Below are 23,332 nucleotides of genomic sequence, written 5' to 3' on the forward strand. Positions count from 1 at the left end.
AGGGGAGGGGCCAGGCCATCATGTTGCTAGGAGACAGAGTGCCAGGCATTTTAGGTGCACTGGCCCTTTGCTCTGCAGCAATCACACCCCCTGATCCCACCACCTAGATCTAAGAAACTGCACAGGGGACACTGAGGCACCAACACAGTATTCAGAGCAAACATTAAGAACAGTCCCAGTTCATCACACCGAGACACAGGAGCTACCTCAGAACAGAGCCAGATCCCTGCCCGAAGGAGCTGGCAACCTAGCTCAGACAGCCCCCCCACCCCCACCACAGGTGGGGGAGGGTTTTGGGGGCAGCTGGTGAGCTCATGTGGGCAAGGCTTAGATTTCCTTGCCTTGCAGTGTCACCTGGAGTCCCCGGCCCAGAGCTGGCCCGTTGTGCTGGCTGCTCTGCAGGCATGTGGTGAGAGACTTGTCCCTCCTCCAGAGCATTTGCTGACAGCAGCCACACAGGATGAGCAGGAGAATGGAGTTGCGGAGGGATGAAGCGAGTCCACAGGTCCTAGCTGATGTGACATGGGCCTGAGCGCAAGAGATGAGGAGAATTATTCTCCCCAATTTCCAGCTTGGGAACTGAGGCTTGGAGAGCTGATCCGACATGCCTGAGCTGGGAAATGAGCCCAGCTTGACTGAGTCCCAGCCCAGTGTGCTAACCATAAGGCCGTCCTCCCTCTGCACTGCACAGGTGGAGCAGAACCACACTTGGGATGGCTGGGCATCAGCTGAGCCGGCCAGCCAGCAGGCTCCCTTGTGAAGGTGTCTCTCTATTGCATATAGCTTGTACCTGCGTGTCTCTCCCATCTAGGGTGACCAGATGTTCCAATTTTATAGGGACAGTCCCAATTTTTTGGGTCTTTTTCTTTATATAGACTCCTATTACCCCCCGATTTTTCACATTTGCTGTCTGGTCACCCTACTCCTATCCCACCCCTGGAGTAACCCCGTGAGTCGGTTAAGGTCTGTTTGGCTGGACATGCTTCTGTCATGCTCTCTTACAGCACCACCTTGCAGCTGTGCATGTTGGCTTCTACAGCCTGAGCTCTGCTTCCATGTCCCTCCGCCCCTGGCGTGAAAGGCAGGTCCTGGCCCCAGGTGGAGGTTTTATCGGAGTTAGTCAGCTCACTGCTCTACATCCTGTTCTGGAGTGCAGCTAGCCTCCCCACCCCTCTGTTTGCTTTGCAGACATGGCCTTCCCGCGGAACCAGAAGCTGAACCTCCTGCGCCTCACCGTGCTCTTGATCGTGGCTTTAGCAGGCATCAAATTTATCTTCCGAGACAGGTAAGACGCGTGTCTGCAGCCAGGCTGCCCCCGGAGCCCAGGGCAGTGCTGGGGCCAGCTGTGGAGCATGTTTGTCCCATGGTGCTTGGAGCTGAGTTCTCTCCATCCGGCCCCAAGGTAGCTCCTTAGCTGAGCTAGCGCCCTCATGCCCCCACCCCCGTCTCTCTCTCGCTCTGCACAGGCATGGCCAGCAGCGCCTGCCACATGCGTCTGGATTTGTAACCAAATGGTGGTGACTGGGATCTTACTGCTGCTCCCCGGCATCTCTCGCTGGGTGCTGGGGTGTCCAGTGCCAGCTCTGCCCCATAATATACAGACCCATAGAAAGGGGCAGGAGGGTCCCAGTGACAGAGAGCTGCATCTGCCCCCAAACGCCATCTCTGAAGCAGCGTCTCAGTCTGCCAGAGACAGCAAGTACTGGAGGCTGTGACCTGTATGGGAGTCTCCTGCAGAGCACACACTGGAGGGCACAACCGCATGGCAGTAGGTTGGACTGTTCTGCTCAGATACCCTCCAGGGCCAGCAGCTGTTCTTGGGGGTGATGGGGCTGGAGCAGGGCGTACCCCCTTTGGTTTAGGCAAGGGTAACTACGTGACTCTAGGAATGGGTGGAAGCTGCTGCACTCACAGCCCTGGAGGCTGATGTCCTTGCCTGTCTCCAGAGCAGATACCAGTTGGGCTTCTCCCCCACCCCGTCCTGCAGAGCCCCCCACGGGGTGGGAGGGGAATTCAGTGTCTGGGGCTCTGCTGCAGCTGCCCACAAAGAAGTCAGTTCGGCTGGGGGCTGAAAGTTTCCAGCCGCTCTGTTCTGCATGCGCAGCGTTACCCTGGATCTGCACAAGCACATGAGCAAGGACAATGACTTCTGGGGAAAGGCTGGAGAGGAAAAGGAGGAGGCCAACCCCCACAGCCAGGCCCTGGAGCTCTCGGCGGTGAAGGTAACGGGTCCAAAGGAAGACGCCAAAAGGCAGCTCTCCAAGGACTTCAGCACTACGGAGATGAGGCTCGTCCACCTGGACCTGAAAGGAGCCGCGCCTAAGGTCTCCTTCTTGGAGCAGGTGAGCAGCAAAGGGTTCTGGGATGACGCTTGTCCCTTCTCTCCTGCCCTGTCCCCATCCTGCTGGGCTGTGGGTGGCAGGGGGAGGAGACATCCCAATTGTTATGAGCAAGGCCTGTGGGCACCAGAGTTCAGCCACTGGCTTCCAGTGCTTGCGGAGAGCATGGCGCACCTGGCCGCGCGAGCCTCTGGCTGTGGGCAGAGCAGGGGGCAAGGGAGAAGGAGAGCTGGCTGTGGAACTGCCTGAGCTTGGGGTGTTGCCCACCGGCCAGGGATCTCCCACACTTCCCTCAGAGGGATGGTACGGAGCGAGAGAGACTCCTGGGAGCTCTGGGTGACTGACTCCTTTTGCTGCCCTTGGGCTCTCCTGGAACCTGTGCAGCCTGGCACGGAGCCCTGCTCAGGCGGGTTTCTAGCCAGGCAAGGCCATGGGCACGTCAGGTGCTATTGAGCCCGGCCCCATGGAAACCAGAGGAATTTCACCCATAGACACCCTGGTTCGGTCCGACCCATGGCCTCTGGCCAGGAGACTGATTGGCGAGTTTCCCGTTTTCCCCCCAGCCCCGCTATGCTCTCCAGCCCCAGCAGGTCGGCTCAATTGCTCTCCTTGCAGGTATTTCCACTTCTCTCCAAACTTGGTGCAAATGGAATCCTGGTCGAGTATGAAGACATGTTTCCCTTTAAGGGTGAACTTGAAACCCTCAAGTCTCCATATGCTTATAGGTAAGATGTTGCAGTGGGCACGAGTGAACCGGTGGAAGCATTTGGCTTTGGGTGGTGGCTAGGTATCCAAAAGTAATGTGACCCGCTCGGTGCTCGAGGGTCTTCAAGTCGGGGCATGGGCCTGCTGGAACAGAGCCCTCGATAAGAGCCCGCTGCCTGCCGCAGTTCTGAGCCCTCTGGCTGTGCCCGCAGGTAGAGCAGCCTTCATGTCTGTTCTTACAGTGTCCATGTTTGGATCCCAATTGGCATCCCCGGCTCCTCTCCACCTGGAAAAGCAGTGAGCATGGAGTGACTCTGAACTGCAGCAATGTAACGGTGCTGCTCTGGGGACATGCACGGGTTTCCTGAGGCGCTAATGTGCAGCGCTCACCCAGCAATGCTGAATGTGGGAGTATCAGTCTCCTCATTTCTGTGACACGCACGCGTGCGTCCTGAGCCACATTTAACACTCGGGCTTCGGCGTGTCTGGGAATCCATGAATGGCCTGGGTTTTGCAGCTGCTGGTTGGCAAAGGCAAAATCCTCTGACCTGCCGATTGTCCCTGTCTCCCTGCAGTGAAGACGACATCGAGAAGATCCAGCAGCTAGCGGCGCTCAATAAGCTGGAGGTGGTTCCCCTGGCGCAGACATTTGGGCACGTGGAGGTAGGCGTTGATCTCCGTGTGAGTCGGCCCTTCCTTAGGGAATGGCTGAGACCAGCTGCTCCTGGCCCCAAGGGTGGAAGGCATGTCCTGCCATCTCGTTGTGGGGTGAATCCAGGTGCCGACATGGCTGGTGCCAAAACTGCATAGAACTGAATCTCCCTCCTCTCTCCCCATCTGGCAGGCACAGACATGGCCCTGCCCTGGAACTCTCCCCAGAAAGTTTAAGGGCGAGAGGAGGGCTTAAACCAGGCTCACCCAGGTGTCACTGTGGCTTTAACAATTACTGCAGACCCTGAGTGGCTGGGCCCTGGATGTAGACCTGTTGCAGCAGTAGATGAGGGTGAGGAAGGCCTGTGATGGGACCTTCTTGGGGGGCGGGATTGTTCGTGCAGGGTTTTGTTTGTGGTGTTTGCAGCTCTCCGTCTTTCAGGGAGCCAGACGAGTTCTTGGTGACAATGTGCAAGCGCCTGGGGTTACTATCCCTTTGTCAGGGGAGGCAGGATGACAGTTCGCTGCCCTTCATTATGTGTCTCGATTGGAAGTATTTAAAGAGGGCTAGCTATAGATTGGTTGGTTTTTTGGGGGCTCTGAACAGGCAAACATCTCCCTCATCGCAGGGACCAGGTGTCATTCTAAGTCTGAAGCGCCATGCCCAACTGTGGGGCTAGGAACCTGCTTGTAGAACAGGGCTATTCATGTCAGCGTCATGGGAGGACTGCGGTCTGTGAGACACCGAGTGCTGCCTCTGGTCGCCCGTGGGATGCCTGTTGGCTGCGCTTAGGCACTGAGACGGGGGCTGTTTCTGTGGCTGTTGGGTTTCCCTCATGAGTGTCTGGCTCCCCTCGCTCTGCTGCTGAGTGAGGAATCTGCTTCTCTGGAGAGTGTCTTGGTCTCTCTCCTCATCCTGCCACCTCAGTCTCATCAACCCAACAAGCTGGCATTGGTCTCTTCCGCCAAGGGGAGGTAGCTGTGTGCTGGCTTTCCTCCCAGGCAAGGAGGCAGCTTCTTCTCTGACTTTGTTCAGGCAGGGCTCCCTGGGGCAGGGTGAGAGCTGGCAAGGACGGCATCAGTGGGTCCAGTGTGGCTCCTTCCAGACCGAGCTCCACCACCACGTCACCCGTTTATAAACAACTGGTATTTGCACAGGTCTTGACAGGGAGCCTGGTGGAGGCTCCTGTGGACTCTGAACTGGCACGCTCAGCTCGGGGTATTCCACGGGGAGCAGGTACACCTCCCTTGGACAGTGCTGATCAACCTCCCGGGCATGTACACAGGGAGGCCCCCATCTTACTGGCCTACGTGCCCCCAGTGCGCAGCATGACTCTAGCTGGACAGAGCCCCTTGAAAGCAGACCAGCGACTCGCCTCCCAGTTACTCCTTTCCCTTGCAGTGAAGCTGCTCTCTTTCCAAAGTGCAGCGTGACCTGCCACGGTCTCGCAGGGTCGGTTTGTGCTGCGTTGGGTTCACACACTTCCTTGTGACAGTTTATCCTGAAGCACGACAAGTACCGATACCTGCGGGAGGTCGAGCGCTTCCCCAACAGCCTCAACCCCCACGTCCCAGACACCCTGTCCCTGCTGAAGAGCATCCTGTCGCAGGTGATGGACAAACACAGACACTCCAGCTGGATCCACATCGGAGCCGACGAGGTAAGCGCTGGGGAGGCTCCTGTAGAAGGTGTCCTGTGCTCTCCTCTCCACCCTCTTCTGGCTCTGGGAGTTACTGGGGAGGAGGCTGTATTTGTATTGTCGCAGCCCCAGCTATAGATTGGGACACCACTGTGTTAGGTGCTGTACTTACACGACAACTGCCCCTGCTTTGACAAACTTACTGCCTAGAGGTCTAAGGAGGGACACGCTAGACAATCCCCAATTCGAGATGCAATGGTCTCTGCTGCTTACGACCGCCCCTCTGGGTAGAGGGAAGAGAAGAGGAAGGAAACATCTGGAGAAGAGGTTTGCAGAGCTACTCCACCTTCCATCACACTGCGCGCAGCTTGTAGTGGCTTCATTGCAGGCTCTGTAGCGATCATGGCTTCTGTTTATGGACCCCAAAGTACTTCCCACTCCACTCTGCATAGTGCACCAGTGAACTGCAGCCCCTTCTGGGGTTCAGAGTAGCAGCTCTTTGGTGCCCAACACTAGGCTGGGTGGGAGGAGGTGGCCTTTTTGGCCAAAGGACACGGGGACAAACTCTTGCATGTTATGCAGCGTCCCCTGGGTTCTCTAACGGCTTTGCAGAGCAGATGGGGCCTGGTGTTTCAAAGCATCCTGCAAAGGTCCCATGAGCAGTAAAGTGCCTATAACTCCATTTGCCTACTCTGCAGGGGTGAAGGGCTGAGTTGACCCAGCCTGTGTGTGAGCTTGGGGTTAGTGGGGGAGAATCGAGCTGTGTTCCAACCCAGCTGGCTACGTTTACCATCCAGGGTTGCCCCATTGAAGCGCTAATGTAAGCTGTGCTGCATTGACTCACAACTGTCTAGATGTTTGGGGAGGAGGCGGGGGGCATTAACATACTTGCTTTTCCGTGTTTACATCAGCGAAGGCCGGTCAGAGGTGCCCACCTTTGCTCCTGGAGAGCTAGTTTAAACAGTCTCGAATCAGCCCCGAGAAAGGACTCTCTGCTGCTCGGACAAGCGTTGGCCTTGTCAGGGAGAGCCCCATTGTGGGGGTGATCCTTCACCTAGAGGAGACAGCACTGTGCCTACAAGCTCTTCAGAGAGCTTTCCTCTGCCACTGTCATCACCTCTGTCTATCTGGAGTCTGACTCAAACAGCTGCTCATGCGGGGCCAGCTTGGTGACAGTAGTATGGTCATGTGTGGCGAAGCTGTGTATCTGCCTCATGTTGCTGGCACTTAGGTCCGTCTCGTCTGACCGCTTCGCCTAGTTGCTGCGTGTAGCTGTTGTCTAGGACTGATGAGAGACGTGATCGCTGTGGGGCTGCACTGGGGAGAGGTCTGGCACAGGGGTGCGGTTTCCCATCATTGCTCCCTGGATGCATCCCCCGGGAAGGACGTAAATGTTGCACGCTCTTCACTCAATGCCTGTTTACAGAGGCTAGTAAGCTTCTGATCTTAACAATAGTTTCCCTTCCGGTAAATCCAGGTCTTTCATCTAGGGGAAGGGATGGATTCCAAGAACTGGATCAGCCGCAGCAGTGGAGACGTGGGGAAGATGTACCTGAATCACATCAAGGAGGTTGTGAACTTCATCGTGAACCAGTACAAGGGACTCCAAGTCCTCATGTGGGACGACATGCTGAGGAAGATCAGCGTGGGAGCCATCCAAGGTCAGGGTGGCTTTGTGCTCATCTCCAGAAGCAGTTAGTTGTAGAGGATTTTCTAGGGTGAGTCTTGCGTATGTCTGAGGAGCAGCATCCCAGTCACATCCTCATGCCGCTGTGATGGTCCAGCGGCCCGAAGGGTACCTGTAATGCCCCCACCCCTACCCCCGCGGTGTTGTCTGGGAGGAGTCAGGGCAGGGGAGAAAGTGTAGCACTGAGACTAGAGTGTGTCCTGGGGGTTTGGTGGTGTCCCTGCCAGGAGCAGCGGAAGGTCCCTAAAAAGTGGCCGGGGGTGGGGTGGGGCACAGGACCTGTCCTTCACGGTGCCCCTTCCCCTGAGGCCCTGCCCCCACTCACTTCTCTCAGCCCCCCACATTGTTTTAATAATGATGGGGCCAGGGTCCCCTGTTGCCCACCCCCTTCCAGCACCCCTGGTTCCCACCCATAGTGGGGAATGCTTCTGGGCTCACTTATCTCTGTGCAGTCTGGAGTTGTGTATCCTGCACACAGTCACCCTGACTCTTTGTTAAGAAGTAAGGGAGGTCTGGGCTGGTGGAATGAGGGTGGTGGAGAGTTTCCCCAGCAGCCTTCTCTCTCCTACCCTGGAGCTATTGGCAGAGATGCTGTTGCATTCTCTCTCCTGAGGGTTTTTTTGTCCTGCAGAATCTGGCATCGCGACACATGCCTCCCCGGTACTGTGGTTCTATGCCCCAGACTTTGACACGGAGCAGATAGGTAAGGGGCAGAGCCTGTGACGGTTTCATCCGTGAGCTGCTTTGTGAGACTTGCCTGTTTGCATGTCAGGAGGCTAAAGGCCAAGTTGAGCCCTGGTGTAAGCTGGGGACAGCTCCATGGAAATCACGGTCACATTTCCTTTGTGTCCTGCCCTGCTGATGTCCTTCACTTTGTGTCAGTTGTGGTGCCCAGGAGGTTGGCAGAGTCCCTTTATTTCACTGCCCAGCGGCTGCCAGCTGGAGACCCTCGTACTCTTGTCCAGTCTGGGTCACATATGAACCGGTAACTTAAAGGTAGTGTAGGATCTACGACAGAGCCTAACAAACCTCTGAGCCACCCACCAGCATCCTGTTGCTGGCCCCAGACCAGAGGAACTGATAGGTGGATAATTGTGTTAACAGTTCTCGGGCTGGCGCGTGTGCCCATGCCAACGGCTCAGTAACAGGAGCAGTGTGTCACTCCTCAGCTTGCCAGCCACTCACGGGTGCTGGTGGGTCTGTGTGGGGCCCAAGGCTGACCCCCACCAGGGGCGTTCTGCATTGGCACCTTGGGACTGCTGCATTGAAGTTCAGAGTGTTGGCGCTGGCAGATGTTTTCCAGCTGTTTGCTGATCTTGGTGTCTCTTTCTTTCCTAGGAAAGTTTATTTCAAAGTACGCAGACAGTGGCTTCAAATCGGTGTGGTTCGCGAGTGCCTTTAAAGGCACCACTGGCCCCGCACAGGGCTGGACCCCTTTAAATTACCACCTGAAAAACCACCTGAGCTGGCTGAAGGTGATCCAGGCCATGTCCAAGTTCCCATTCATCAAGTTCCAGGGAATTGCCCTCACTGGGTGGCAGAGGTGAGGCCCGGCATTAGGGACCGGAGGACGGCAGGGGGAATGGACATCCTTCTGGCTCTCGCTCAGAAGCAGTCTAATGCACATGGCTTGCAGAGAGCGTGACCTCTCCCCGGCAGGGGGTGGGAATGGATGTGGGGAGGGTGAGCGAGACCAGAGCAGCTGCAGGCTTTGCTCGCTCTGCTGGGCCATGGCTGCAGCTGGAACGCTGCCTTCAGGCCGGGGCAACCCTTAAGTGGGAAAATGCCAATGACCGGCCAGGAGGTCAGAGAAGAGCATCAGACAGGATTAGTGAGCTGGTTATGGGAGAGCGAGACAGAAATAGTCCCAGCTTGGCTGGGTGGCTGAGAGGAGGGTCCATCAGTCTGGAAATAAGCGAGGGGGTCATGTCACAGCAGGTGAAACAAGGCAGGGGAGAGGAGGAGGGAACTAGGGACAACAGCATCCAAAGAGATGGGGGAAAAACAGACTGAGCTTGCAGAAGGATGCCTTTACCTACGGATCCTTCCCCTGAGGGGAAGGGTGAGCCACAGTGGGGACTGGCCAGAACTCTAATGGGAGCAGCCCTGCCCTGGTTAGATAGAATCCCAGGCTGGGCCGTCCCCAGCAGAGTCACCATCTGCTGCCAAATGTTCCTCTTCTGGCCCATGGCACCAGTGCACCAGCCTGTTGGAATGGCTCTCAAAGGGGCTGCTGGCAGCAGAGAGGAGCAGAAGCTGGCATGAAGCTCTGGCGAAGAAAGGGGCAGGGATAGCTGCGGGGCTGGCAGGAGTCCCTCAGGGCAGTGGGTGTTGGGGATTCCTGCCGGGGCTCAGGACAGCTTAGGGACCCTACAGATCGTCAGTGGAAGAATCTGGGGCTGTGTGTGCGTCCGCCTCCCAGTGTGACACCAAGGGGCTGCGGTGAGATGGCAGAACAGCTGGCATCGGGTGATGGGTTGGGGACACCATTCTGCAGAACGCTGATGGGCAGGGGGTTTCTCAGTGTGACCATGTGCTGGTCTCCTGTCCCCGCAGGTACGACCACTACTCCGTGCTGTGTGAGCTGCTGCCGGTGGGGATCCCGTCCCTGGCCATATGTCTGCAGACGCTGGTGAATGGTGAGGGGCTCGCTGCCAGGGCATGCAAGGCAGGGTGGTGCCAGCAAGCCTGAATTAACCCAGCCCTCTAATGAGAGGCGGCAAGGTCTAGCAATTAGACCAGGTGACTAGGAGTCAGGACTCCTGGGTTCTATTCATGAGTCTACCACTAACCCCTTGTGCGGTTTAATCTCTGGCTTCCTCGAAGGCTTCGTACAAAAAACTGTGTTTGGCTCAATTTTTAACTGTTTCGTTGGGGTGTATGAGCTACATTGTTCCCCATTTTGACCCAAGCAGTTAGCCAGTGTTCAAGGTCTTGTGGGTTGTTTTTGTTAGGAGGCGAAATCGATGGTGGAGTCAGGTGTTTCTCTGCAGTATTTACAAAGGCTGAACACAAAGTTCGGTGTCTCTGGACACAGGAGGAATCGAACAGGAGGCAGTGTCTTTACTCATAGCTCCCAGCCTCTTGCCAGCCAGCACTCTGCTTTAAAAGCTCTCTTGGGGCCATGTTCCCAGTGCTTTTCTGAATGTCTCCTTGGCTTTCTGGCTGCTTCTCACACTTCTCCTGGATAAAAGGCAGCTGTCAAACCCACCAGCATCAATGAGGTATCACTCAGCCTCTATCAATGTATGTATATAAAATACAATGTACAGCATATTGCCCTTAACTTACAGGAATGAGCTCCTGTGGTATGTGCACCCTTCATACTGGTGTAACTCCATCTGTCCACACTAGGGGGTTGTGCAGCTTTGGCTATCCAGGTTTCAAACCGATGTAGGTAAAGCTGTACCAATAGTGTGTGGTAGGGTGACCAGATGTCCCAGTTTTATAGGGACAGTCCCGATATTTGAGGCTTTTTTTTAACATGGGCTCCTATTGCCCCCACCATCCCCTGTCCTGATTTTTCACACTTGTTGTCTGGTCACCCTTGTGTGTGTAGACCAGCCCGTGCTGACTTGCCCAGAAGCACCCAGGGCGTCAGTGAGAAGGCTGGGATTAAAGCAACAGTGTCATAACTCCTAGCTCACCACGCTTGGAGCTCCTGTGGTGAGAGGAGGCATCCCAGAATTGTGCAGTTCTCTGGCAAGACACTGAGTGTTTTTGTGGCCTCAGCCCAGCCTGCCTGCTATATACATGCAGCACTGCTCCTCCAGGAGTGTTGCTCACTAGGTGAGCAATGCAATTTTGCTGTTTGTTTCCCTGATGGGTGAAAATTTTGTGCTAGAAAAGCAACTGCTTTGGCTTTGAACCTCCATGTTGGCAGCCAGGAGGGTAACGGTTGCCTGTAAAATAGTATTGAGCTTTTGGGGGGCATTTGGTCCTCCATGCTATTTTTATTAAGTGATCACAGTCAAGATGTTCTTCCTGCGGGGTTGGGGTGAGGGAGTGCATGCACGCACACTATAATCCAGATCAGGTTGAGCAGAGCTTTCTGCCCAAGAGCTGATGTTTCAGAATGCTGTACCATCCCCACGCATTCTGTGATTGCTTTCAGAATCGCTGTACTGCATCAGGACCAGCGAGAGGACTGGGGGGCGGGGAAATGTGAGGCCGTTTTACCCAAGGGGTTCCCCAGACACGCCCCTTGAACAAGCGAGCAGTGCCTAGTGTTCCAAAGCCCCGCAGATGCCTAGGGAGGCTGTGCTGGAAGTCGGTATGCCCGGCAGGTGCTGTGGTTGGCTAGTAGCCGGTGTTCCGCCATAGCCTGTCCTGTTTGTTGCTTGACGCTCACAGTGCTCTCCTGGTGTCACAGAGTCCCTGGGCGATGCTCTAGAACTGCTCCCCACAAAGCCAGTCAGGACCTTGGGGAGCCTTCTCTCCCTTGGAGCAGATTTGTTCAGGGCAAGAAGCTCACATGGCTTCACCTCCTGGGTCTCTCCTTGGAGCATTCAGCATCCTCTGCCCCTCTGTGGGCTTCCCACAGTGAGTCCACCCAGCGGGGTCCTGGGAAAGCCACGGGGTCCTGGGAAAGCCACAGGGTCCTGCACCCCCACTTTGCAGTCAGACGTGACTCTCAGCCAGCCAGTAAAACAGAGGTTTATTCGATGACAGGAACAGGGTCTAAAACAGAGAGCTTGTAGGTACAGTGAACTGGACCCCTCGGCCGGGTCCATTCTGGGGGGCAGTGAGCCAGACCCCCCACGTCTGCACTTCACTCCTCGTCCCCAGCCAGACTAACAACCCCCTCCAGCCCCTCCTCTCTGCTCAGCCCCTTCCCTGGGCCAGGAGATCACCTGACCTCTTTGTCTCCAACACCTTCAATTGGCACCTTTGCAGGGAGGGGCCCAGGCCATCAGTTGCTAGGAGACAGAGTGCCAGGCATTTAGGTGCACTGGCCCTTTGCTCTGCAACAATCACACACCCTTATCCCACCACCTAGATACTTAAGATCTGCATAGGGGACACTGAGGCACCAACACAGTATTCAGAGAAAGCATTAAGAACGTTCCCAGTTCGTCACACCTGGGTATTTGTTTTCCCCTTTATAATGGGCACAGCCACAGTGCATCTGCCCACGTGCCTGCAGGCTCCCATTTTCCTAGCGCGTGGGGAGACGGGGAGGAGCTGGCCAGCTGGGACGCTCTGTTGGGAGACCGCTGACCAGTCTAAGGGTATGTCTAGCCTTGGCACGAGGTGCAGCTCCCTGCCCGTGGAGATGTACCCATGTAGCTCTCATTCAGCCAGCACACGCTTCGCATAGTGGATCTGCGGTGGTCATTGGGGCTGGCCACCGCGAGCATGGACCCAAGGGTTCCAGACATGTTTCTCCCGCCGCTGCCTGTGCTCCTACAGCTACTCTACTGTCCTTACCACGCTGGCTGGATGGGTGCTACCGCGGGTGTGTCTCCTCAGACGGGGAGCACAGCTCTGGCTCCACGTGCAGACACGGTGCCCCCCTTTGAGCTCATAGCAAGCTGCCAGTACAGCCACCCTCTGGGTGAAGCTTAAACTCCCTCTCGGGGCTTCTCCTGCCTGCACTGGCCTCTCCCCTTCTGCTAACTCGTATGTCGTCTCCTCCCCCTCTAGGTGGATTTACTGAAGCAACTAAAAAGAAAATCCTGGACATGTTGGGCTTCCAGAGCATCAATCTAGAGAAGAGCACGTGGTACGTTGCGCAGGCCAGTCTGTTCCAACTGGCTGGTTCCCAGGGCTGCTGCCCGGCACCTGTGGATCCGAGTGCTTACACTGGCCTGCTGTGTCCTAGTCCTTCCGTTTAACTCTTGTTTGTAGGTCGTACCAGCACATCCCAAGAGCCTGCTGCACCCCGTGTCTGTGTCTGTAGCATTTGTCTGACCCCCCCCCCAGTAGTGGAGCATCTCGCTCCCTGAGGCAGGGCAGGGCTGTATCCCCATTGTACAGGTTGGGCCAGGCAGCACAGAGAGATGGAGTGATCTGCTCCAGGTGTGTCACAGGGAGTCTGGGCCTCCTGCATTGCAAGCTAGTGCTCTAACCACTAGGCATTTCTTGTGTCTAACCCACCAATCCTCTGTTTTAGCTGCTTCTTCCATAGTGATGACCCTTCCTCCGAAGCGTGCAGGTTCTGTGCCTACCAGACTCGCCGGCAGCAGGTGCTTGGTGTGAAGGCATCTGGTGCTTACACCCCAACAGCCTCCATGTATCTCCCCTGCCCCTCTCTGCGACACGCTTGGTGCCTCAGTTCAGCAGGCAGGCGTCCTGGCGTCACTTTGAACCTGGTCTCCAGGCGCCCCTCAGTTTGCACCTTCTTGCACTGGGGCGCTACTCTCCTTGCCTTGTGGTGGCTGCTGGCTAATGGGCTAGTGGTTCAATTCGTTTCTAGCAGCCTCTGTAGCCCTTTAAAACTCTGGCAAAATGTGCTTCATAATTTTTCTAAACATCGTCTATGAAAGCCTTAGAGGTGGATCCAAGCTTCTGTGTTTAGATTCTCTCTAAAGGCTCCTTAATGGCAAGATAATCAAAAGTCTTGCCCTGGTGGTGATGTTCCAGCAGCTGCATCCTAACACCCAAACTCTGGGTTCCAAGGAGTCGTCTGGCTCTGAGGATCCTTCCTTCACTGGTATTACTGCAACTCCAGCTGATGGCAAAAGGCTTCTCAGCCGGGGCTGGATCAGTCCAGCCACACCACTTGTGGTTCTCTAGCGCAGTGGTTCTCAAACTTTTGTACCGGGGACCCCTTTCACATAGCAAGCCTCTGAGTGTGACCCCCCCCAAATTAAAAACACATTTTTATATATTTAACCCCATTATGAAGGCTGGAGGCAAAGCAGGGTTTGGGGTGGAGGCTGACAGCTCGTGACCCGCCCCCCATGAAATAACCTTGTGACCCCCTGAGGGGTCCCAACCCCCAGTATGAGAACCCCTGCTTTAGCAGGTAAAACCCCGGGGGGGGTGGCGGAGGAACTTTGCATTCAGAGGATGCAGTTGTTAGACAGGTAGGGAGCCTGGGATTTGGGAGACCGCTTTGTTCCCCTGCTCTGCCACAGACGCCTGTGTGACCTTGGGCGAGTCACTTAGCCTCTCTGTGCTGCCATTCCCATTTATGCCATGGGGACAATAGCCCTGCCTGCCTCATGGGGTGCTGTGTGGGTAAATACATCCGATATCAAGGTGCTCCAACACTCTAGTGATTGGGGGGCCAGCTGAGTAACTCAGACAGCAGCCAGAAAGTAAATATCTCCATAATATGGCAAGCTCCTTTGTTTGTTTTACGTACCTAAAACATCTGCAGTGAGAACTGTGTAACCAGTATCCCTCTCATCTATCAGTCCATGTCCTCTTAGTGTGATCTAGTGTCTCCCTATCCATTTGAGCGCGTTATTCACATAATGACCCAGTCCCTGGTATAGAACAGGACCTGCTGTGTGACACAGAGCTTAGGGGAAGTCATGGGTGGCCTTTGGGGGGTTCTCTCCTCTTTCCTGGCTTGCTTGGAAACTTGCCCTCTTCCTTATTAATTAAATTCCAACTCTCTGTAGCCATTGGCCTGAACCAACAAGGCTTGGTGGGGATGGATTGGTGGCTGCCCAGCACTTTGGAGTAGGAAGCTGTGTGTCCTTTGATTCCAAAATGGTTGGTTGCATTAACCAGCAACTGGATGAAATGGAAAGTCCCCTGTATCAGCTCTGAGAGCAAATGGGGATTTGGGGATCTGCTTCCTTAGTTGTATCAGTAACTATCCCATGGCTCACGTCTGCTCCTGCTGTGTGTTTCTCCTAGTGACGGGAATGGTGCATTTCCAGGCTCTGAAGTCTATCGCATGGTCGAGCAAATCAATGGCCAGTTAAAAGAGAGCATTGTGAAAGCCCTGGAGGAAGAAAGGTAACTGAGTGCTGTGGGGGTGAAGCTGGGCTCTGTACCCTACCCTAGTCTCCTGGCCCATGTTGAAGAGTGCTGGAGGCTGGGTGCTGGGAGCAGGGGGGTTACTGGAGCTCCTTTCTGGGCTCTGCTCCTTCTAGCTTTCGTCCAGCCCAGCGGTGTGCAGAATCAGTGACTCCTCCCAGGCTCCCTGCCCAGCCTCTGGGCTGATTTCAGTCTCTTTCCCTGCCCAGCCTCCAGAGGTGAATTTAAGCGGGTACGCCCCAGCACGGTGCAGCAGCTGGAGCCCCAGGCCCTTTAAATTGTTCCCGGAGCCCTGTCACCGCTACCCCAGGGCTCTGGCAGCAGGGCTCTAGCGGCAGTTTAAAGGGTCTGGGGCTTTGGTAGCTGCCGCTGCTACCCCGGGGCTCTGGCAGCCCGGCTTGGGTGGTGATTTAAAAGGCCTGGGGCTTCCACTGCTGCTACTGTCCGAGGCTCTTTAAATCTCCACCCAAGCCCCGCTGCTGGAACCCTGGGGTGGCAGCGGTGGGGCTTTGGTGGTGATTTAAAGGGCCAGGGGCTCCCAGTTGCTGGTACTGCAGCGGAGCCCTGGGCCCTTTAAGCTCTGCCAGAGGCCAGGGCCCCCTCAGTGGTGATTTAAAGGCCTCATCTCTTCTGGTAAGCCCCCACCCCCACCCCCAAAGGACTCTGGAGTACCGGTAAGTCCTTCAAGTTACTTTCACCCCTGCCAGCCTCCACCGTTCAAGGTCCTCGTCCCAATCTTCCCTTTCAGCTGCATGCACACATACCCCACTCCAGCTCTAGCCCCCTCTGCATTCGAGTCAGGCGTATTCCTCCTGGGTGCCAGCTGGGGGTTCATTAAGTGCATGGGGGAGACATGCTGCTTCCTCTCAGTTTCTCTGCCCAGCACCACAGCCTCCCCCAGCTGCTGTGGGGAGCAGTTTCAGGGGAAGTCCTGCTAAGCCCTGCAGCCTCAGGACAGGGCATGCTCACATGCGCCATGGGGATAATGCATTTACAATCCAGTTGCACTACGAGCTGTGTGGGGATGGAGCATGCTCAGTACAGATGAAAAGAGAGTTTTGCTGCCAAACTCTACCAAGCATGTGCAAACTGAGATGATTTTATTTTTTCATAGGCTTGTAATTTGGCCGAACTTGGGTAGTTTTTCACAGGTGTGGCAAAAGGCACCTCCCTGACACCAGGGCAACACCCCTGCCACATTTCAAATCCCTGCCTCAAAGCATGGGGGTGCTGGTGCTTCTCAAGGAAAAAGGTGGTCAGTTTATTTTTTTTAACCCGCTTAATGGATTTTCCCTTAATCATGTACTACAAACAGCTGAACCTTTTTCACTAAAACTTTAACATAAAAACTCAGCCTGAGGCAGACGCCCGGCATGGGAAACTTTGGCCCAAAGAAGCTAGTGTTTGGCCAAGCTATAAGCTATAAGTGTTGGGGAACTCTCAGGTAGAGATGTTGCTGCCAGGCCTGCCCGTAGTCCACTTCTCTGGTGATTTTGTTATGGGTTAGCTGTCGCTGGCAAGACCTGCTGGGGGAGAGGCGTAGTTACAAAACAATTAACCTGGTGTTTCTGGGGTGGGGTCCGTTTGTCTGTGTCTCACGTCAGCGCCATCAAGGGCTGGTTCAGCCCGTACCACAGGAAGCACCAGTTCGGGAACCCGCGCAACCTGGAGAACTTCGGCAGCAAGGTGTTGAAGTACGTGGGGCCCTCTTGGTCTGCTCTTGGGAGCAGGGTAGATGGGACTCGTACCGCTGGGTGGCCCTGGCGGAGTCTCTGTGTGATGGGCTCCTGGGAAGAGGAACGGAAGCAAGCGTTCGCCTTCCCAGGGCTCTTCTTCAAGGCGGGGTGAAGGCCTTGTGCCACGAGCGATGCCTCCGCCCGCGAGGTCCCCACTGAGTAAGAATCTGAACTCAGCCCAGTGTGAACCTCTGCAGGGCACGGGGCCAAGAGGGGCAGTATGGGCCTGCCCTGTCCCAGCTCTGGGGAAGGCATGCAGGGCGGGAGCACCATGTGCCCTGGGAAGGCAGTGCCCAAACCAAGTTGCCTGTGTTGCTAAGAGCCAGGGCTGGACTCTCACAAGCCAGAACCTTGATCCCCACCCCACCCCTTCTCCCTGTCTGCGGGGGGGGGGTTGCCTCAGCCCCTCTGAGGATGTCGCACCCGAAGTGGCAGTCCTAACTTGAGCTGAATTCTAACCGCTGAGTGTTGTGAGGGCCCAGGGCTGGGGCTCCCAGTGCAGTGCTCACTGCAGTGGCCTGCTGCTCTCCTGGGAGAACCAGTGGCCTCTTCCCAGCCGCCAGAGGTCACTGGGCCCGGGGTCTCTTGACGTGGCAATGATGTGTCAGCAGGTGACACTCCCACAAAGCCCACTCCTGCCTTCCTGGGGCCGGTGGGGCGGGGGGCTGGTTACATACCAGGCAACTAGTTCTCAAATGATGGGAGGAGGGCTGGGCTGGGAGCTGAGACCGGGGTCCTAAGCCTGGCTCTGCCCTAAGCTTCCCAAGTGATGTTGGACCAGCCCCCGGGCTTGGCTGCCCCTCTGTAAAGTAGGGAGGAAGAGGAGGGCCTTCCACCCAGGGGTCTTGTGGGCCTTGACAGGGCATCATCAACTTCTAAAAGAGTGTTGGGATCTGGGCCTGCCCTGGAGCCCCTGCCGGTTGCCATGGCAATGCAGTTGCCCCCCTGCTATGTTGAAAGGACTCTGTCTCTGTGACTGGGGGGCATGTTGGGAGGAGCTCCCAGAACGGAGCCTTTCACCTGTACCGGAGCGCTGTGCAGAGCGAAGCCTAGGTCCATGGGGAGATCTTTCCATGAAAGGAGCTTGGCTGGTGACAGCAAGTGCAGTGCTGTGGGGTTTGTCTGGTCGATGGTGCCCCTGTGACTCACTCAGAGTCCCATGACAACAAGCCCTGTGGTAATGGTTGTTAATCAGCCTGCACCCCTGCAAATGCCGCAGGCTCCTGGTTCTGACGCGCTGTCGCCTTCTGCCGCCAGGATCCACGAGGACTGGGAGAACTTCATCCAGAACTTCCGCTCCCAGCTGGAGAGCATCTACTTCCCTGACACGGTGGAGGAGTGGATGGAGGAGAACGTCAATCCCTACATGGACCGGCTGCAGGAGTTCGTCCAGGACTACAGGGAGATCATCCGCCTGAACGCCAAGCCCAAGGCCTTATAGGGGTGGGAGCCCAGGCTGGCTTGCTGCAGTGAGGAGCCCAATTTCACCGCACAGTGGGCTTGAGCTGCTGGGAATGTGGGGACCCTGGCCAGAGCTTATTTCCCCTCGTCGTAGTCCATTAGCAACCCCCAGGCTAGTCTTGTTTCCTGGCTCCCTCTCTGTTCCAACCACTCTTCACACTAGTCCCTAAAATCATTTTGAAAAGTATGAGCGAGGCCATGGGGAGCCTCTGGGATTGGGCAGCTGTGAATGTCTTGGGCTTGGCACTGCAGTGGCTCTGAGCAGGCCATCCCAGACAGCAGGTGCAGCCAGCGAGTTGCTGGCCATCTGAGCTATGAGCCCTGTGGCTGCAATGTGTTCTCCAACCTCAGAGCAGTGCCCTTTTCCTGCGTGCCCAGGATCAGGCTGTCATTGCGGCTCCCCCAGGAGAGGTGGGATGGGGCTGGCTTGCCTTTCAGCCCCCATCCACCCTCGTCGGGCAGCGCAGACCTGCTTCGCGGATCCCGCTTCTTCGTGGGACCAGGTAGGAAAGCCGTGCCCTCCTTCCTCAAAGAGCCCAGGGTCTGTCTGTCCCCAGCCTGGCGCTCCACAAAGCCGTAACAATGGGAGATGTTTGGGCCTTCCTGGGAAAGCTCTCTCTGCAGTGACCAGCTCATTTGGGACTGAGACACCCGTCTGCCTCCTGGTCACCCGAAGTGTTGGTGTGTCTGAATGGAAATGCATGAGACAGAGCCTCTCCTCGTGGGGGAGCTGGGTCTCTGCCAACTCTCCGGCCACTTGGGGAAGAGCAGTGCCCTGAGTGTAGGCTGGGGAGTGGATATCACATGAGGTCTTGTGCTCTTTGCACTAGTCGCAGATTGGTGACCCATTGAAAATAGGTGAATCTGTTCCCTCCGTGCCAGCGAGGTGACTAGTGCGCACACTGGCCCCATGGCAGTGGTGAATTCAGAGATGACTTGCTTAGGCTTTGGGCTGTTTGGAGTGGGGCTTTCCAAAGGGCTTGGAGCTGGCCTCGCTCGCTGGTAAAACATCCCCTGACTGCAGCAGGTGCAGTCCCACACTGAGCGCTGCTGAAAACTCCACCCTTAGCGTTTGCCTGCACTGCAGTCAGAGGTGTCCTCGGTGCTCAGGCTGTAATCTAGCTAGCTTGGCTAAAAGTAGCAGTGAGGTGGGCTAGCAATGGGAATCTATAGCCAGCAGTCTGGACCGGCATGTACAGCCTGTGCTGAAGCCATGCTGCCGTGGCCCCACTGCTGTTTTAGCTGCACTAGCAAGGTCAAAGCTAATTCCCATAATCCTGCTTGAGCTGCAGTGGCTCCTCCGATGGCAGAGTAGCTGTACTCTGAGCTGGTGGTATCTATTTTGAACGCTGAGATCTGATGCCCACGATCTGTTTCCTTCTGGAGATATGGATCTTGATACGCCAGGTGAGTCCCTGGGGAGAGCCGCTGCTGTTCTGCACCAGGCTCCCCCATGCAGGACCCCAGGAAATTTTGGGAGGGTTATTGTCCATTGCAGTCTGGGGAAGGGTTAGGCAAATGCTGAACAATTCTGCTTTGGGAGGCTCCTCCAAGGACAATGCTGCCAAACAGGCCTGCAGGGTTTGCGGGGGGGCAGAGTCTTTTTTTGGCAAATGCCCCAGAGCAGGAGCTGCCTTTCTACTGGGGATGGTGATAGACCCTGGGCCTTACAGTGGGACACAAATTAGAGACACTAATGGGTATCAGAGGGCTCAGAACATGCTGGGGGTCAGCTTGTGGACAGGGACTGGTGGTTGGCCTATGGACTCTAAATCCACCTGGAGTTGGGAGTTCTCATTGCCTTGGTGGGACTGACAACACCCAATGTGTGAGCTCCCCCCGCTGGTTCCTCAGCAGCACTGGGTCCAGACACTTCCCCAGGCTGTGGTAAAATTGATGCTGGTGCAAGAACCAACATTTTGGCCTATTTAATGTGAGGTAACTCAGTGTAGCAGCAGTCTCTGCAAGCAGCCATATTAATATCGGTTCTGTTTGAGAGGGCAGGGGACTCTGGTGACTTCTGATCTGTGGAGTAAAGGGCAAGTCCGGGGTGGGAGACCCTGATCTCAAACATCTGAACATATTGCAAGCAATGGGGTTACAGTCCAAAGTGAAGTGTGCGATGTATCGTGTCCTGCCCTCCCCCCCAGTCACAGGGCTAGGGTCCCTGGCAGGTTCTCACTGTGGGCCGTAGTACAGCAGGATGTTTCATTTCCCCAGGGAAGGTGGCAGACACCAGGCTCCTCTTGGATTGCCACTGTCTCTGCACTAGCTGATGTTGCTGTAATACAGTGAGTGACACCTGGGTCCAATGACTACATGGAGAGGACTCCTGTTTGCCAGTGGTATTTGGTTTAATATATTGAGCCTAATTTGTTTTTTTACTGTATAGAAAGCTCATGTAATACCGACTTCCACAATAAAGTATTTTCCTAAGAAACGCAGCAAATCGTCACTTGTGGCCAGAGTCCCTTTTACCGATTCTACTGCCCCTCCGGGCTGCTTCCTTCTCTCTGGGAACAGTCCCTGGGCTGAGGACGGGGCTCTGCGGCATGGCTGGTTGGTGCTAAACAGGCATTTCTCCCAGGGGAGCCTAGGTTAAAACCCCAGTTTGGCTGCAGGCTGAAAGGGTGGGAAAAGGCAACAACGTGGACTTCAGCACAGCCTAGCCGCCAAGTGGGTACACAGGGTCCCAAGTGGGCTTGAACTTGTGCTGCTGAGGCTTCGCTGCACTGGTGCTCCCCTAAGCCACCTGTAATTGAGTTAGTGTCCCCCCATGTGCTGCAATTACCCCTCTGACTGCAGCATTGACAGACGCAGACTTAGCCCTGGATGGACACGGCTCTGGTCCACCAGAAAACTACCATGCTGTTGGCCAGGAGTGGCAGTCTCCAGGCCCAGGATCAAACTGTCCGTGGATGCTGCTGTCATGGATGGAAGCTGTGTGTGGGGATCGTGGAACAGCGACGGGTGCGTTTGACAGCAGAGTTATGGGTGGAGGCTGGGATAGCAGGGGCTTTGGGTAGGGATTGAGGGGCACTGGCAGAGCTGGGGGGGATCCCAGGGCTGTGGGTCGGGATTGAAGGGCACTGGGAGAGCTGGAGGGCTGGGCTGGGCCAGCAGGGGGCTGTGGGTCAGGATTGAGGGGCCCTAGCAGAGCTGTGTAGGGGAGTCCAGGGCTGAGGTAGCAGGGGGCTGTGGGTCAGGATTGAGGGGCACTGGCAGAGCTGAAGCTATTCCCTGCTGACGTGCTTCATGTAGCTCAGGTCCAGGGGTGCTGCAGATGGAAACCAGCTATTTGACATGCATCTGACGAAGTGGGTATTTACCCACGAAAGCTTATGCTCCAGTACATCTGTTAGTCCATAAGGTGCCCCAGGACTCTTTGTCATCTATTTGGTGTTTGTTACAACATGAAGCCAGAAGGTGTGTCTGCACCCCCTGTGCCCTAGTTCCAGCCCCACTGCTCCTGGCCCCGGGAAGCTGCAAGTCTTGGGTGTGATGAGCTGGATGGATTTTTCAGCCAGGAGGTGGCGCTGTTCTCTATGGATGCCAGCAAGGTGCTTCCCAGGTGCCTGAAAGCTGGAGGACCCTGAGCTGCTTTGCCAAGCACCAGCAGCACAATGGGAGCTTGGAAAGGCTGCGGCGTGGCCGCCTCGCAAAGCTTGGGAAGTGTCAGAGCCGACACACAGCCACTGCTCTCCGGGCTGGACCAGGCACTTCGTATCTGTCTCTTTGGAGCCTGACGGCCTTGCTGCTCAGGCACTGCTTCCTGCCTGCGCCATGATAACACCGGGGTGCTCCTGGGAGTGTGCCTACCCTGGGCTGGCCTTGGGCACTGCTCTAGGGATGCCTGTGGTGCCACACAGAGGAGGTGTGACCTGGAGCAAGGGACACTGGGCTGAGCCATGAGGTTGTTTGCAAAGCCCTGCATGGGCTAACGCCATCAGCAGAATTGGCTCTAGAGAGAATGGGTGGAGGGGTTTCCTCTTGGGATGAGGGGATGCAGAAAAGCCCCTATTTAAAGAGAGGGCAGCAGATCAGCATTTCTGGGCTCCCTGCACCGCTCGCTATCCTGGCTGGCAGCGTGTCAGGGTGTAGGAAATGAGAGACTGAGCCCCTCTCCGCTGGCCTGTAGGCTTTAGCTCGCTTTCCTCCACTTGATATCTGAACCCTGCTTAGTCGAAGCGCCCAGAGGCAGAGGTAGGTGTAGCCTTGTGTAAAGGCCTGGGCTGCAAAAACCAGCCCGATCTTTGTTACTCTGGGCCGTGCAGGCCTCCACCCTGAGGGAGCCATCTCTCAGGCAGAGCATACCTTCCAAGGGCAGCATGCCCTGCCTCTGGGGCCAGGGAACGTGTCCAGCAACAATAGGAAGACAGTGGAGGGATGCAGCAATCCAGCCCGGGGCAGAAACCGGCCTTAACAGCTGCAGCCAGGAGCGGGGGTGGGAGGGCAGCTGGGGGCACTCTGTGGCAAAGTCACAAGGAGAGCACTCCCAGTTTATCATCCCTGCTTGGTACCTGGGGGTGGGAGAGAGCAGCCCTTGCTCCAGAATGACGGTACTCTGCATGAAATGGGAACCCAAGGCTCAAATTCCCCAGCACCCTCTTTTTGGGAGGTGGTGGAGGGCAGCAGATGGCTGTGGGTCAGTTCTGAACAGGTCTGTTACCGCAGCGAAGGAGCCCCCTGAGCTCCAGCATCCCTGCCACAAGGCCCTGAGCAAGGATGTGCTTCCAACCCCCTCGACTGCTGCATGTTCCGGGCAAGGGCAATGCTGGGCTCAGCTGGATGAGCTCCCTGCCCCCCAGCCTGCAGCCCATGGCACCAGCCTGCCCCTGGCTTGCCAGCCTTGCCTTTGTTGCTGGGCTGGGAAAGGCAAATAAGCAGGATGGGGGAGACGCTGACCTGGATCCATGGCCCTGGAGGCTTGTAAGGGGGCAGAGTCCTTCTCTGCTTAGTGCTAGATGGGTTCCACAGCTGTGGGATGCCGCCATGAGGGGAGCAGAGCCTGGTCTCTCTTCACACTCAATGGCGCTGGTGAGAATTCACCGTGTGCTTGCTCTGCTTGTAGCCAACAGCCAGGCAGGTGCCCCCTCAGCTTCCACCACCCCGTTACTGTTTGCAGAATGACCCCATCCCAAATTGCCCCAAAATGGCCTCTCCTGGAATACTCAC

General features: G+C 56.1%; 1 protein-coding gene across 4 annotated transcripts in view; it reads left to right on the forward strand.

Moving 5' to 3' along the window:
* LOC116823689 (hexosaminidase D-like) overlaps nucleotides 1-20,606 on the forward strand; it is a 34,161-nt gene extending 13,555 nt beyond the window's left edge. For all 4 annotated transcript variants that reach the window (XM_075069133.1, XM_075069132.1, XM_032778445.2 and 1 more), the window contains 13 exons: nucleotides 1,189-1,285; nucleotides 2,105-2,342; nucleotides 2,955-3,064; nucleotides 3,620-3,707; nucleotides 5,192-5,356; nucleotides 6,813-6,996; nucleotides 7,654-7,725; nucleotides 8,361-8,565; nucleotides 9,579-9,661; nucleotides 12,669-12,747; nucleotides 14,838-14,939; nucleotides 16,565-16,654; nucleotides 17,954-20,606. In XM_075069133.1, the coding sequence (XP_074925234.1) occupies nucleotides 1,191-1,285; nucleotides 2,105-2,342; nucleotides 2,955-3,064; nucleotides 3,620-3,707; nucleotides 5,192-5,356; nucleotides 6,813-6,996; nucleotides 7,654-7,725; nucleotides 8,361-8,565; nucleotides 9,579-9,661; nucleotides 12,669-12,747; nucleotides 14,838-14,939; nucleotides 16,565-16,654; nucleotides 17,954-18,137 (1,695 nt within the window). In that variant the 5' untranslated portion in view covers nucleotides 1,189-1,190 and the 3' untranslated portion in view covers nucleotides 18,138-20,606. The remainder of the gene's footprint in view (nucleotides 1-1,188; nucleotides 1,286-2,104; nucleotides 2,343-2,954; nucleotides 3,065-3,619; nucleotides 3,708-5,191; nucleotides 5,357-6,812; nucleotides 6,997-7,653; nucleotides 7,726-8,360; nucleotides 8,566-9,578; nucleotides 9,662-12,668; nucleotides 12,748-14,837; nucleotides 14,940-16,564; nucleotides 16,655-17,953) is intronic.
* The last annotated feature ends 2,726 nt before the right edge of the window (nucleotides 20,607-23,332 follow it).

The sequence above is a fragment of the Chelonoidis abingdonii genome, chromosome 9, assembly GCF_003597395.2.
Source record: "Chelonoidis abingdonii isolate Lonesome George chromosome 9, CheloAbing_2.0, whole genome shotgun sequence".
NCBI classification, from domain to species: domain Eukaryota; kingdom Metazoa; phylum Chordata; order Testudines; family Testudinidae; genus Chelonoidis; species Chelonoidis abingdonii.